At 60.3% G+C, this 13,902-nt stretch overlaps 2 protein-coding genes across 39 annotated transcripts in view; one reads left to right on the top strand and one right to left on the bottom strand.

The window, feature by feature from the left end:
* Window positions 1–1,013: 1,013 nt before the first annotated feature.
* On the top strand, window positions 1,014–4,399 carry Slc75a1 (solute carrier family 75 member 1). 8 transcript variants are annotated; one of them, XM_087187803.1, is made up of 13 exons: window positions 1,134–1,288; window positions 1,490–1,668; window positions 1,767–1,840; window positions 2,073–2,176; window positions 2,297–2,478; window positions 2,549–2,710; window positions 2,893–3,001; window positions 3,092–3,203; window positions 3,320–3,428; window positions 3,522–3,612; window positions 3,683–3,730; window positions 3,808–3,897; window positions 3,994–4,399. In XM_087187803.1, exons 2-13 carry the CDS (start codon window positions 1,504–1,506, stop codon window positions 4,107–4,109), a joined length of 1,362 nt encoding a protein of 453 aa, XP_087043929.1. In that variant the 5' UTR covers window positions 1,134–1,288; window positions 1,490–1,503; the 3' UTR covers window positions 4,110–4,399. The 8 variants fall into 8 exon arrangements, with proteins under 8 accessions (XP_087043930.1, XP_087043929.1, XP_087043931.1 ...); XM_087187805.1 differs by having other exon boundaries at window positions 1,767–1,863; window positions 2,105–2,176; XM_004847372.3 differs by having other exon boundaries at window positions 1,767–1,863; window positions 2,320–2,478.
* Window positions 4,400–4,785: 386 nt separating this feature from the next.
* The window catches only part of Add1 (adducin 1), a 73,453-nt gene continuing 64,336 nt past the window's right edge, over window positions 4,786–13,902 (bottom strand). For 10 of the 31 annotated variants that reach the window (XM_021260371.2, XM_004847375.4, XM_021260376.2 and 7 more), the window contains 3 exons: window positions 9,985–10,141; window positions 8,417–8,515; window positions 4,786–6,464 (listed from right to left, as the gene is read on the bottom strand). In XM_021260371.2, coding sequence (XP_021116030.1) covers window positions 6,133–6,464; window positions 8,417–8,515; window positions 9,985–10,141 — 588 coding nt within the window. In that variant the 3' untranslated portion in view covers window positions 4,786–6,132. Of the gene's footprint in view, window positions 6,572–7,860; window positions 7,899–8,416; window positions 8,516–9,984; window positions 10,142–13,902 lie in introns of those variants that run through there. The other 21 variants (XM_021260377.2, XM_087187794.1, XM_087187793.1 and 18 more) reach the window with 7 other exon arrangements.

The raw sequence follows: 13,902 nt of genomic DNA, 5'->3' as shown, positions 1-13,902 counted from the left end.
TGGGATGAGCCATCCTGGGAGCACTCTGTGCCCAGACAGTTGTGCCATGTGTTGACATCTCGGCGTGGGACATCCTGTGCCTTGCACCTCCTAGGGCCGTCACCCTTGCTGCCATCTTAGTTTGTGTAGGGATGGGCCGTGATGTTTGCACAGTGCCATTGCTGAACTGCCCTTTCCTCAGCCCAAGTGCCATCATGAAGCAGCACACAACCAAGTGTGTGCTTGGGCTGTCGTGTCCAGACAGGGCCTTGTCACCTGTTTCCTGGGTCTTCTAATGAGGTGTAGGATCTCTCACCAATGAGAAGGCTGCTGGGATAGCTGATTTGGTTTGGGGAGGTGTCCGGGCCATGGCAGGGCAGCCCAGGATGCCTTTGAGACAGCTGGACCAGCAGGTTTATGTAGCTAACAGTCTCCCTTAGCGGAGCACAGTGCGAGTGCAGAGCGCCTCCTGGTGGCATACCAGGCTCAAGCCAAGGCTGCCCAGAGCACCTGGGTTTGACCAGCCGGAGTCTCTCTTTTTTTTTTTTGTACCGGGGATCGAACTCGGGACCTTGTGCTTGCGAGGCAGGCACCGGAACCACTGAGCTAAATCCCCGGCCAGAGTCTATCTCATTTGCTGGGTACAGGACTACACAACCACAAAACAGGCTGCCTGTCGCCTTGCAGCTGCACAGGGCCAAGCTGCAGATGCCAGTCAGCCTTATTTCTTCCCCATAAACTCGTGGCACACCACTGTTACCCAAATTCACAAGTCCCTTTGTAGGGAAACCTCCCCACTGTCACGAGAAGGAAAGAACTGGGTAGGAAGCAGTGGCCCGCGGCCAGGGGTCAGGCTGTCCACCCGACGGAGGCCTTGTTGTTCAGTCCTTGAGGATATAGTGCTGGGGGTGGCATGGTGCAGCCCCCCACGTGTGTGCTTCGGGGAAAGCTCCGGCAGTACTGTCCTTGGGGCTGTGGGAGGAATAGCTGCCTCTACTGGGCAGAGGTGTGACTCTGACTTCCGGTCTAAATGGGTGTGAGCCAGGGCAGGCAGGGCTGGGCAGACAGCACTCTGGCGCTCGGCCCTGGGGAACCGCTTCGCGCCTGCTCCACTGGCAGGATTTTAAAACCAGAAGGGAAGAGGGAGGTGGCCCAGGCCCAGGCTCTGATCTCCTCCCGGCCGCGGCCGGAAGGGGCGGGCGGGCACGGGCCGTGACTTCCGGAGATACCCCGCCCCGCGTCCGTCCATCCTTCCGTCTCCGTTTGTCCCTCTGTGCGTTCATCAGCATCAGGGGGCAGGTCCGCACAGGTGCGTCGCTCCCGCGCCTCTCGCCGGTCAGGCTGCCCCGGGGGTGGGGTGGGAGTGGCGGCTCCCCGCCAAGCAGCAGAGTGCGAGTGCCCGCCGATCCCTCCCGACCCCCGCGCCGGCTGAGGGCAGGCGTGCCGGAGCGGGGTGGGCTGGGCCTCCCCGGGTCGTGGGTCCTCACCGCCCCGGGCCCCCGCCCTGCAGGCTGGGGAGCCGCCATGGAGTCGCCGGGCGCCTGCTGCACCCCGCGGCCGCCCATCCGCCCGCAGCCGGCGCGCCGCGTGCTGGCCGTGCTGTTCCTTGGGCTGCTGCTGGACCTGCTGGCCTTCTCGCTGCTGCTGCCGCTGCTGCCCGCGCTGCTGGAGAGCCACGGCCGCGCGCACGTGAGCCGGGTGCTCCCGGGCGGGTCCCCGGGGCCCCCACCCCGCCATCCCGCCTCCCAGCCCTCCCAGCCCTCCCAGCCCGGCGCTTCTCTCCCCAGGACCCGCTGTACGCCTCGTGGCAGCGCGGGGTGGACTGGTTCGCCACGGCCATCGGGATGCCAGCGGAGAAGAGGTACAACAGCGTCCTGTTCGGAGGTACGGCCGAGCCGGTGGCCAGGCTGACCCTGCCTGGGGGCCTGGTGCAGCCTGGGTCCCCTGGTTTCTTGGTCCTCCTCACTCCTCGGCCCCTGTGAGTCGCAGTCTTCTTGTCCTGCGGGCTTCTACATCCTGTCCTCCTTGGCCTCGCTCGGGGCCGTCCCCGTGTGGGACGGCAGCCCTGACGGTGCCCTCTGTCTCCCGTTCAGGTCTCATTGGCTCCGGCTTCTCCCTCCTGCAGTTCCTCTCTGCGCCGCTCACCGGGGCCGCATCGGACTTCGTGGGCAGGCGCCCCATGATGCTGCTGTCCCTGGTGCGTGCGGCACCGTGCCCACAGGGTGGGGCTGGCCGGGCGGCGGGGAGCAAGGGCCGCTGCGCTTCCTCACGGCTCCAGTGGCTGAGCCAGCTGTCCGGCACTGCACTGGGGACACAGGTGGCCCTGGCCTGTCCCCACAGATGGGCCTGGCCACCTCCTATGCCGTGTGGGCTGCGTCTCGGAGCTTCGCTGCCTTCCTGGCCTCCAGGGTGATTGGGGGCATCAGCAAAGGGAACGTCAGCCTCTCCACAGCCATCGTCGCTGACCTGGGCTCGCCGTCAGCCCGCAGCCAGGGCATGGTGAGTGCGTGCCAGGCCCGGGTGGAGACCCCAGGCCTTGCTCCCCCAACTCAGGCAGCCTTCTCCCCAGGCAGTCATCGGGGTGGCCTTCTCCTCGGCCTTCACGCTGGGCCCCATGCTCGGGGCCTCCCTGCCCGTGGAGATGGCGCCCTGGCTCAGCCTGCTCTTCTCAGTGTCAGACCTGCTTTTCATCCTCTGCTTTCTGCCAGAGACGCTGCCCCCAGAGAAGCGGGTAGGCTGGTGCAGGGCCCATAGGTGTGAGGGCCTGGAGGAGGTCCCCCGAGGGCCGGGTACCCTCCTGTCGTCCAGAGGCTGTTGGGCCCACTGCTCCCCAGGGGCCCTGTCCCGACGGGGCCCTTAGAATACCAGGCCACACGCCCAGGCTTCTGCCAGGCTTTCCCTACCCCTCCACAGGCACCCTCTGTCGCCCTGGGCTTCCGCGCAGCTGCTGACCTGCTCAGCCCCCTGGCCCTCCTCCAGTTCTCAGCTGTTGCCCATGGCCGGGACCCCCCTAGCGGAGACGGTAAGGAGCCCGCCCCTCCCTGCACCGCTCCCCCTCGCCCCCCAGATGGCCTGAGCAGCAACTCGCCCCCTGCGCCCCACTGCCCCACAGGGCTCTGCAGCCTGCGCCGCCTGGGCCTGGTCTACTTCCTCTACCTCTTCCTGTTCTCCGGCCTGGAGTACACCCTGAGCTTCCTGGCACACCAGCGCTTCCAGTTCACCAGGTGAGTCGGCAGGGATGCCTGGCCTCGGAGCATGCCCCCAGCCCACCCCAGGGGCCTCTGCCAGCCCCTGTCCCCAAGGCCGGTGGCCCATGGCCTGCACTCACTCTGCCTCACAGCCTACAGCAGGGCAAGATGTTCTTCTTCATCGGCCTCACCATGGCCACCATCCAGGGCACCTACGCCCGGCGGATCCGCCCTGGCAGAGAAGTCACAGCCGTGAAGCGGGTACAGCTCTCTGTGGTGGGCAGCAGGTGGTGCCCTGGGCAGGGCCGGGCATCAGCTGGGTGCTGAGGCTGCTGTGCTCACCGTGCCCCACAGGCCATGCTGCTGCTGGTGCCGGCCTTCCTCCTCATTGGCTGGGGGTGCTCCCTGCCCGTGCTGGGTCTGGGGCTGCTGCTCTACTCCTTTGGTGAGTGCCCCGCAGGCGGGAGGGGACACCTGCAGCCCCAGGCTGACAGCCTCTCCCACACTACCCACAGCAGCCGCGGTTGTGGTGCCCTGCCTGTCCTCCATGGTCGCCGGCTATGGTGAGCCCCTCCCTTCCAGAGGCTGCCGGGCTGGGAGGTGGGAGGCACCCCAGGCACCTGACAGGCTCTCCCCACAGGCTCACCGGGGCAGAAGGGCACAGTCATGGGCACTCTGCGGAGCCTGGGCGCCCTGGCCAGGGGAGTGGGGCCCGTGGTGGCTGCCTCAGGTAAGGGTGGAGTGGTACTGAGGACGCGCGGTGCCCAGCCTCCCCCAGCACGCTCTCGGTCACACGGGCATGGGCTGCGCCGACCCCTCTCCACAGTGTACTGGCTGGCTGGGGCCCAGGCCTGCTTCACCGTGTGTGCGGGGCTCTTCCTGCTCCCTGTCTTCCTCCTGCGGAAGCTGAGGCACCCAACACCTGAGCTCAAGGCTGAGTAGCCGAAGTGCCTGCTCGATGGGGACCTTCGGGACCACTCCCCACTGCCGGAGACCCCTTCCCGCCCTGCCCAGCCAGGGGCCTGGGGAGGCAGCCACCACTCTGCTCCAGTCCCGCAGCAGGGAGTCTGGGCAGTGCCCCAGCTGCCTCGCCCCATTGTCCTCACTCCTCCAGGCCTGAGCAGGCTCAGTGACGCCACAGCCTTCAGGGTTGCGTGTGCGTTCAGGCTCAGTGGCTCAGGCCCTGGGCCAGGCTTTTTCATGACAAATAAAGCAGCTCTTTTGTACCAGCATTCTCTCCAGGACAGCTCTGCCCTGCCGCTCACCCACAGGCACAGGGCCAGGCAGCTCTTGGGGTTATGGCCAGCACAGCACTGGGCTCCCTTGCAGCAGAGGGAGCACCAGCCACAGCCCCAGGCCAGGCTCAGTCCCTGTGCGGGGAGGGCCTCGGGCTGTGGCCTCACTGTGTGTCCCTGACCAGCAGCACCCCAGACACCACAGCAAATTCTAGGCAGGAAGGGCAGGGTGCACACGAGGGCCTCCCTAATTCTACAGCAACTAGTGACGACTGGCCAAGAGGTGAGCATATCTGAGTTCTCACTCAACGTGACACACACTGGAAACCCTGCTTTGAGGGAACAAAGGTATTTGAAAACTGCTAATAAGGTTCAGACAAGGAAACTGCTTAAAGAGTTTTATTTGTGAGTAAAACATGTTACAATGAAGAAAGGGTGTCCAGGACCTGTCCTCCAAGTCTGGTCCGTATATGCAACTATATTTCATGTTGTAATACAAAGAATTAGACTACAAAAGTGAAAATTAAAGTCACTGCATATGTGGGATAGAGGAAGGGGAGGAGGGGTGAGAAGAGCCCAGGAGAGGGCGGGGAGCTTCCTCCACAGGCAGCTCAGAGCCTGCACCAGCTCGGTTCTGCCCGGTGGCCACCAGTCAGGGGGTGGGGCTTACGGCGGCTCTGCCCACCACACCAAGGTCCAAGCCTGCCTCTGGCACCGACTCTCTTGGTGTTGTCCCCTGTGGGGTGTGTCTGGGGCCCCACAGGCTTCCACACTGGCCAGGCCCTCAAACAGGTCACCACCCACCCACTCCCAACGAGCCTCACAGATGGGAAAATCCCCAGCACTATCTACACGGGGGAGAAGGCGCGGGGTCCACAGGTGGCCCTGTGTTAGGTGGGGCACGGGCCAATTTCCACCTCAAGTTACGTTCATCGAAACCAGAGTGCCCTCAGGCTGAGGTAAGGTGGGGACAGTCCCCACTCCAAACCAGGTGACCAGTGCTCCACAACAGTCTGCCATGGGTTCTAAAGAGAAAACTAACAAAACAGCTGTTCATGTTCACAGTCAAAAAGGCTAAATGGCAAACCTGCTGAAAGAAAATTCTAGAAAGGACTCTTCCCCCCGGAATCCCTCCCCTGTGACAGAGACCCAGTGAGCAAGGTCGCCGGGCACTCCTGAATCTGGCTGTGGTCAGGGTCACCAGGGAGACCATGCATAGTGTTGTGCTGGGCTCACTGGGGCCAGCCACAGGCCCGGCGCGGCTCTGCAGGGAGCCGCAGCCCAGGCCATGGTGGGCATGCAAGAGCATCCACGAGACGGGGCCGCGTGCAGGGGAAAGGGACCACTGCGCGGGTGCTGCCAGCAGAAGCCACGGGTCGGATTCAGTCACCTGAGACACCTGGGCTGGGAAGCCGAGCAGGGACAGGACGCGTCACATCACGAGGAGCAGGAGAGGTCGGGCTCAGGAGGGCACACCTGGGACCAGAGCTGCCAAGGCCTCGGGGACCTTGCGGCCACAGCCATGACGGGCACCCCTCCCAGGGGAACAGGGCTCACAGGACCAGGCCGCCAGACACCCATCACCGTTCTGCAGGGGCTGGTCGCACAGGGTGGGGCTCTAGCTACATGAGGGCTCGGCTTTTTGCATTCCATTACACAAGCGGACAGAACACGACACGATCGGACGCTGGCGGGGCCAGTTGCTTCAGACATGACAGTGTGCGGCGCCTTCAGGAGTCACTCCGCTTCTTGCTCTTCTTCAGGAAGGAGGGGGTGCGGAACTTCTTCTTCTTCTTGGAGGGAGACTTGCCTGGGGACCCGTCGCTGCCGGGGTCCGCAGCAGACCCCTCCTCGGCAGCTGGGGAGGCTGCCTCTTCAGCAGCTGGGGCCGAGGCTGGCTCTGGCTCTGCTGCCGCAGGGGCCCGGGGAGGGTCACGGGCCTCCTCCTCCACCGGTGGGAAGCCCAGTGCTTCTGAAGGCTCGTCGGGGGACAGGTCGGGGAGCGTCGGCTTGAAGGTGGCAGCGTCACTGTCATCCGCAGAGGGCGGCTCCTGCAGGAGGTCTGGTGGGGGGGTGCAAGACAGTGAGAGCCAGCAGCCTGACTCGGGGGTCCAGTTCCGGGACTGCCACTTTATCCTGTTCCAAGACAGCCACTCTGCATAGCCTTCTCTACGTGAGGGTTGCAGAGAGCCAGCGTTAGAAAACGTACACCCAGCCTGGGGGCTCTCGTGCCCTCCGGGGAGCACGCTGACGATGCCAGGCCTCAGGCCCGACAGCATGGGGCAAGCTGGGCCACCAACAAGGAAGAGAGCTTTGCCAGGTATTAATCCTGACATTCAGCCTAAATCTGGTCCCACAGCAGCGCGTGTCCGCGGGGCAGCCAGTGGACTGATTCACAAGGGCTGGAGCGAAGGAGGAAGAGCCCCAGGCTGAGATGCACCATGGCCTGTCTCCACTGACCCCAGGGACCCCAGTGTTGTAGACTAATTTTTAAGAATCTGGAGTTACACACGGCTGGCATGTTAGGCAACACCAAATGGTTCAGTACTTAAATTTCGCCAAACACCAGGACAGGAGCAGCTGAGCTAAGCAGATTTCGAGCACCCTGGCTACAGGAGCACCGGCCCCAAGCCCTCCCTGCTGCAGCCTAGGGGGGCTGGAGGAGCCCCTGAAGGGCACCCCGCGAGCTGCACTCTGCCAGATATAACTCAGTGCCACGCTTGGAGGGAGAGCTGTGGGCATGCTGTGGGCACTGCCCCACCCTGGCCAAGCTGTGGCAGCTGATACCCAAGACGGAGGCTGTGCCGCACATTCGGGAGAACTGGTCATCTGACCACATGTTCCGTGTTGTTGTTTTGTTTGTTGTGTTACTGAGGGTTTAACCCAGGGCTTTGCACTGAGCTACATTCCCAGACCCTCTTTTTTTTTTAAGACAGGGCCTTGCTAAGCCACTCAGTTGCCGAGGCTGAGCCTGAACTTGTGACCTCCCTGCCTCAGCCTCCTAGAGGACTGGGATTCCGGTGTGCGCCACCACACCCAGCTTCACATCCCTTAAAAAGCACCAAGAACTGCTCTTCAGCCCACTTCAAATTACGAGTCTCCGTTTAGGCACAGGTCCAACAATCAGGGCATTAAGTGGCAGAGCCCACTCTGCTGGAAGCAGCTCGTGTTTACGCTCAGCCCAGTCTGGCAAAACCTTCACACCAAACCTCTCTAAGCAATGCTGAAAGGCCAAGCTAAGGACTCCTGAAGCCCAGCGCGCTCTGGGCAGCACTGCGCGGCACTCTGTGGGACCCAGGTGCATGGCTACTGCTGGACAGGCTGGGAGGGCAGATAGGAGAAAGAGGGCCTCTGTTGTGTTTTGAGTAAACAGAAAACAAATCTTCAGAAACAAGAAAGCAGCAGCAGAAGCGAAGCGCAGGGGGCAGGTGAGGGCGCGTGCCAGGCGGCGGTACTTACTAGGGTAACAGGTACTCTTTAGCACATCCACCTCCTGCTGCAAGGCGGCCACGAGAGAGAGAAGCACAAGGAGAGAGTCTATGCATTCAGTCACAGCCACTGGTTACACTACGGGGCAGAGCCATTCTTGGGGACACAGAATGGGAGACACGGGTGGACAAGACCGAGGGACAGACGCACCGACCGCACACCACAGAGCGAACAGGTGCGTCCAGGGCTCTCGTCCTGCAGCCCACACTGCGGACGGCACCAACGTGTCGACTCCACACAGGACGGATGAGAAGTGTGCAAGCAACGGGCAAAACTGACACCAGACACGGTGCTGGGGTCCACTGGGAAAGTCTGCCCTCCCATGGGGCCACAACAGCCCCACTCTACCAGGCCTCCGGTTACTCAGGACGGAGCACAATAGTGGCAAAGAGGCTGGGGACTCCGGGGCCAAGTGAGGCTCTGGCTTGGATGCAAACGCACACTGTGTGCTCAGGTGACAGAACAGCTGCCAGTGTGCACGGCCATGCACCTCCCTCCTCGGGGCTCCACATGCCCAGGGCTCACCTTCCTCCAGCTTGACAGGGGTGCTGGGGGGCGTATGGGGCACAGCTGGCTGGTCTGGAGGACTCTTTTCCTTCTGTTCTTGAGAGCTGTCCAGATTCTCTGTAGATGCATACAAAGGGGAAAGCTTTAGACCAGGAGCCTTTGCCCTGCAATGGCCTGGACCACAGATGTGCCCCAAATGCTATGCTCGGGGGCTCGGTCGCCTGCTGACAGCACTGCTGCAGGACGCAGGACTTAACTGGAGGGGGTCCCCAGGCTGTGTCCTGCAGGATCACATGAGGACTCTGCCCCTGCACACAAGCTGCTCACCACAGGCCCAAGAGTGGAGCCATGGGACCATGGCCTGAAACCTCTGAAACCATGAGCCAAAAGAAAGCTTCCTTCCTCTCAGCTGTGTGCACAAAGCTGACTGACACAGCCTCCTCAGACACAGCATGGTCAGGCCCAGCGTGTGGGTGCTCCCTGCCCACAACAGGGATTGTGACTGGGTGGTGCTGGCTGCTCTGAAATCTCAGCCAACTGTGGATACACAGTGACTCGGATCAACCTTCCCGGGGAATCGGCTCTGGAGAGCCCGGCCCCCACTTCAGTTCGTTTCTTAGGAAGGGAATCTTCTATCAACAATTTAAATTTGGCAACTCTTATCCTTTTGTTTTGTTTAAAATATGCTGATAAGGACCAGAGAGTGAAAGACAGGGACACATCCTGGATCCAGAAAATTCCACGTCTACCTCTCCTACTGGAAAAATAGGCATCGCAATTACCCTAATTGAAAAAACAATCTCCTTACATTAAAAATGTTTCTAATAACAGTGCGTGATCACCAGGTCCCATAGTGTTCATCGCCTGCCTAAGCTCACCAGGCCCTCGGGCCTCAGCTCCAGTCAGGCAAGAGGCCGGCCACGCCTGTGCCCCTTCTCCTCAGAAGGACGCGCCACTGACCTGAGGCAAACACCACACGCTGGGGATGGGCTCGCCTCGCACAGGTGAGGGCCCGGGTCTGCTCCCAGTACCACGGAAAACCAGCTCAGGCTGGCTTCCCACAGCCCAAACTGACAAACTCTCCTTGCCTGTTCCCATCGCTCCGTGTGGACAGAAGTCGATCGAAGGACCAGCACTGCACCCCACCCGATGGGTGGGCACCCAGAACTCTGGGCAGCAGCGCAGGCTCACCCCACTCTGGGAAGCCCCCAACTGTTTTCTTTTTTTTCAGTGCCAGGGATCAAACTTGGGACCTTGTGCTTGAGAGGCAGGCGGCAGCACCACTGAGCTAAAGCCCCAGCCCTTCCCCAGCTGTTTTCTGACGGTGCCCACAATGCTCAGAAGGCCCCACTTGAATCTCCCTAGCACCAGCTCTCAGATGCAGCCCTGCTGGCCAGCACCCTTTCCAAGTTCAAGCACTACAACTCCTTCCGCCCAGCCCGGCCCCATGACCAGGCTGACGTGCAGAGGAGTGCTGGGCAGCTCCTAACCAGCTCAAGGTCTGACCGCACCACAGACACGCGCCCGACACCTGCTCCCGCTCTCCTCCTCAGGGGCCTGGGCGGAGGCCCAGGCCGGGTGCTCACCTTCCGAGCCCTTCTGCTTGCGCTCCACCTCCCTGCGGTACTCCTCCAGCTCCCGGTCGGTGAGCGTGTTGAAGGGGTTGGGGCCTGCAGTGCTCACGATGACATGGGGCTGGTACTCCTTCTCGATGATGGCCTTAGAAGCGGTCACCAGCTCCCCCTGTGGATGACAGGGAAGCATGGTCTGCAGCAGCTGACCTGGCAGTAGGGACTGTCCCTCCTCCCGGGCAGGCTGCAGGCAGGGGGAGGCTTTTCAGTAGCAGACAGACACCCCAAGACTGCACTGGCAGGGGCCCAAGGGGTAGGCTGAGCTGCAGCCTTTAGTGGTAGAAGACATGGCAACAGTTCACTGTCTCACAACCAACCTAACAGAAGAAACCCTACATGTCCTTCATGTCTAAAAGCACAAACAGCACAGGTGCAAGGTGCAGACCATCCTCCTGCTGCCCAGAGCGCCAGAGGAGCCCTCTGGCCCCTCTCCCGTCCCTGTGACGTCAGACAGTGCCACAGAGAGTTCTGCCTGTACAGGGTGACAATCAGCCCCTGAACCTATCCCAAAACATCCTGGAATAACAAGATGCCCCAAAGCACCCAGGTGTGCCTAAGGATTCAGAAAGCCATCAGAATCTGTATAAAAGGAAAAAAAAAGCAAGCAAGCAAAGCAACGCACCAAAGGGGCTCCTAGGCTACAACCACAAAGGGACACAAGGAGCAGCACAGGGCACCACCAGGCGGCCACAGAGGCGGCCGTGCCCTGTCCCAGGGCAGCTCTTGCCCACAGCTCAGCCTTCTGGGCTGGAGGAAGGAAGGGGGCTGGGTGATCGGGTTCACAGCCTCACACACACACAGGCCGGCGACCACTGAGACGCCAGGCCAGACTCTAGGGCGGGCCTCTGAGGGAGGAGGCCCCCACGCGCCTGGGGCGAACCCACACTGCCACTGCTCTCTCGGGCTGGGCGCTCACTGTGGAGGACACTGGGCAGGGGTCTACAGAGCTCCGCTCCTGGCCAGCAACACAGAGGCCAGAAGAAGGGGCGGGGGAGGGGCCTGCGGGACAGCTGAATGCCTGGGGACTCCTAGCCAGGAGACACCCTCTCCAACTCGCCTGACCTGAGGGTGCCTGTCATTTAGGAGCAGCCCCACCACAGAGAGATAGCACTGTGAATCTCGGACCAGCGGCACGGACCAGCGGCACCTGGGTTTACGGCTAGCAAGAGGAGTCTACTGGGCTCCTGAATGCCAAAATCCCTTCAAGCGACGGCATTCTGTCAATGGCCTGTATCCTGCTGTCACTGGCAAGGTGACAGGAGGCTTGAGAGGCCTAAACTCATTTAAGTCAAATGTCCAAAATTAGTAAAGGACTAAAATGTCACCAATCTCCTGTCACTGGGCCATGAGAGCCCTTGTTCAAAGTTTGTTTTGCGTTGATTTGTTTTTTGTGGTGCTGGGAATGGAACCCAGGCCACACACAGGCTGGGCAGGTCTCTACCATTAAGCGCTCAGCTCTTTAAAACTTTTGAGACAAGGTCTGATTTGCTAAATTGCCCTCACTGGCCTTGAACCTTCGATCCTCCCACATAGCTGGGAGCACTGGCATGCTTACCACATCTGGCTTGTTTCCATCTTGATATCCCAGAGGGCAAGCAGAGCCTGCATGGTGAGACAGTTCAACAAGAACCACACTAGGTCCCTCTGCTGGCAAGGGCCAAGCTGCTATTGGGCCAGCTGTGAGCAGATATGGACCACAGGGAGGGAAGGGGCAGGCCTGCTGGGAAAGCAGGATGGCAGGTGGCCGGTCCCTCCAGCAGGGGCGGCTCTGGATGGTGTCTTCCCTCTCGGTCGCCTACCAAGGACTTCAAGCAGCACAGACACCCAATACTTACTTCTGTCCTGACTGAGGCAGTGTGGGTGGTAACTTACTGAGACCTTGTCTCAAAATGAAAACAAAAAAAGGCCGAAGTGGGCCAGGGATTTAGCTCAGTGGTTCCGGTGCCTGCCTCACAAGCGCAAGGTCCTGAGTTTGATCCCCGGTACTCCCCCCAAAAAAAGGCTGAAGATGCAGCTCAGTGCAAAGGCCCTTGGTTCAGTCCTGAGTGGAGGAGGAGGAGGAGGAGCCCTTCTGAGGAGGAGACCGACTCACATTTGAATGATAATCCTGGTCTTAGGGCCACACACAGCCTGGCTGCTCCTCACAAGGTCAGAAAGCCTGAGAGCCAGGACCACTGCCTCAGTGCACTTCTCCCACACGGCATGAGGGCTACAGCCACGGCGATGGGCACTCGGACCCCAGCGTCCTTGCTTCTCTCTGACCACACCACCCATATGCAATAAGAGCCAGTGGCAGCCACAGTTCTCTCAGGGCTGGTGTCTGGCTGCGTGAGAGCCCAGGTGAAGAGAGTTTTCACGTGGGCACACTGTTCCCTCTGCCCTTTCTATGGGAAGGTCACCCTGTGCCGTGTAAATGGCCACCGCAGTGAGGGAGAAACCGCAGGCCAAGAGGATCCCTTCACACAGCCCAGCCTTACCAGGCTCTCAGGCCGAAGCAGGAACCTGCACGTCTGCCTCACTGGGAGGGGGCTCAGGACACCATCCTCTCCCTGGCTCAAGGGGAAACCCTGGCTGTCAGAGAGCAGCACCATGTTCCACAAGGGTCAAGGCTGCCTGCATTTTGAGGCTCACCAAAAGGAAGTGGTGAGTAACAAAATAACAGCCCCAGTAAGGCCATCTATGAAACCAAAGCACATTCTCACCACAAAAATGAAATATGAGTAGTCAAGACAGAACAGATCAAAATGCAAATGTGAACTCAGAAACAGAGAGGTAACAAGCACAAAAGCTAGCATTAGACTTATAGACAAACTAGGGGTGGGGCTTAGCGGGAGAGCACTTGCTAGCACACACCAGTCTGGGGTCTCATCCCCAGCACTATGAATGAAATAATTAGGTCTAGGACATCCACATCTCTTCACCTGGGGCCAGCGTGGCGTGTGTTCTCCGGGGATAGGCACAGAAAACATCCGCACAGATTGGGGGAACCCTGTGTCTACTCCTGAAACACCAGGGGGACTGACACACCCACATCTGAACACCTCTGGGCCAGAGCAAACCAGGCTGTAACTGGATGAGGAACCAGCCCAAAACGCATTCTGTGACACAGCTGGTCGGCCACTTTCCACGTGGCCACAGACAAAAGCCACCAAATGCACTGCAGTGCTGAAGAGTCCTCTGTGACACACACACAGCACCTGGGCTCATGACCACACACCCACAAACTCAAGGTGGCAGTGACCAGGAAAACCACAGCAGGCACACCAGGCACCAACACCGACGACACGTGGACAGGACAGTGTACATCTTCCTGCCTTTCTGGAGAAGCTGCTCCAAGAATGATACTGGGAAGAACCTTCTAAGGGCCAGAAGAAAAGGGACCCATTGAATTAATACATAAATATGCACATTAACATTCTAAGCAGGAATACAGACTCCCGGTACAGACCTACTCCTAGCTAGCAATTCCACCACAAGAGTGGTCTTCGGTCTCACTGAAGGCATTCAGAGTGGAAGCAGCACCCCTGAAGCATCCCATGGACACACGGCACACACCAACAACTCCACACTATGCAGTCAGAAGCAACCTGCCCTGGCACCAAGTCCTGCACACACCTGTCCCCAGAGTGGGCGGTCACACCAGGTTCCACCTACTGGACACACTATGTGTGCATGCACACCAAGCAGCTACAACCTGGGCTTGAAAAAGTTCACCAGTCCTCTCCCCTGCAATCTCAAAGAAACTATCTGTGGGCTTTCTTCACTTGTCTCGGAATGGGGATGGGCTCCAGGCCTTGTGTGTGCCAGGCACGCGTTTCACCACTGGGCTGCACCCACGTCCTTTTATGTTTTGGTTTTAGACAGGGCCTAAGT

The sequence above is a fragment of the Heterocephalus glaber genome, unplaced genomic scaffold, assembly GCF_053883595.1.
Source record: "Heterocephalus glaber isolate CG9 unplaced genomic scaffold, H.glaber_assembly_v1.0 deba00001509, whole genome shotgun sequence".
NCBI classification, from domain to species: Eukaryota; Metazoa; Chordata; class Mammalia; order Rodentia; family Bathyergidae; genus Heterocephalus; species Heterocephalus glaber.
Note: the sequence above shows the minus strand (reverse complement) of the source record. Positions and strands in the feature narration are given on the sequence as shown.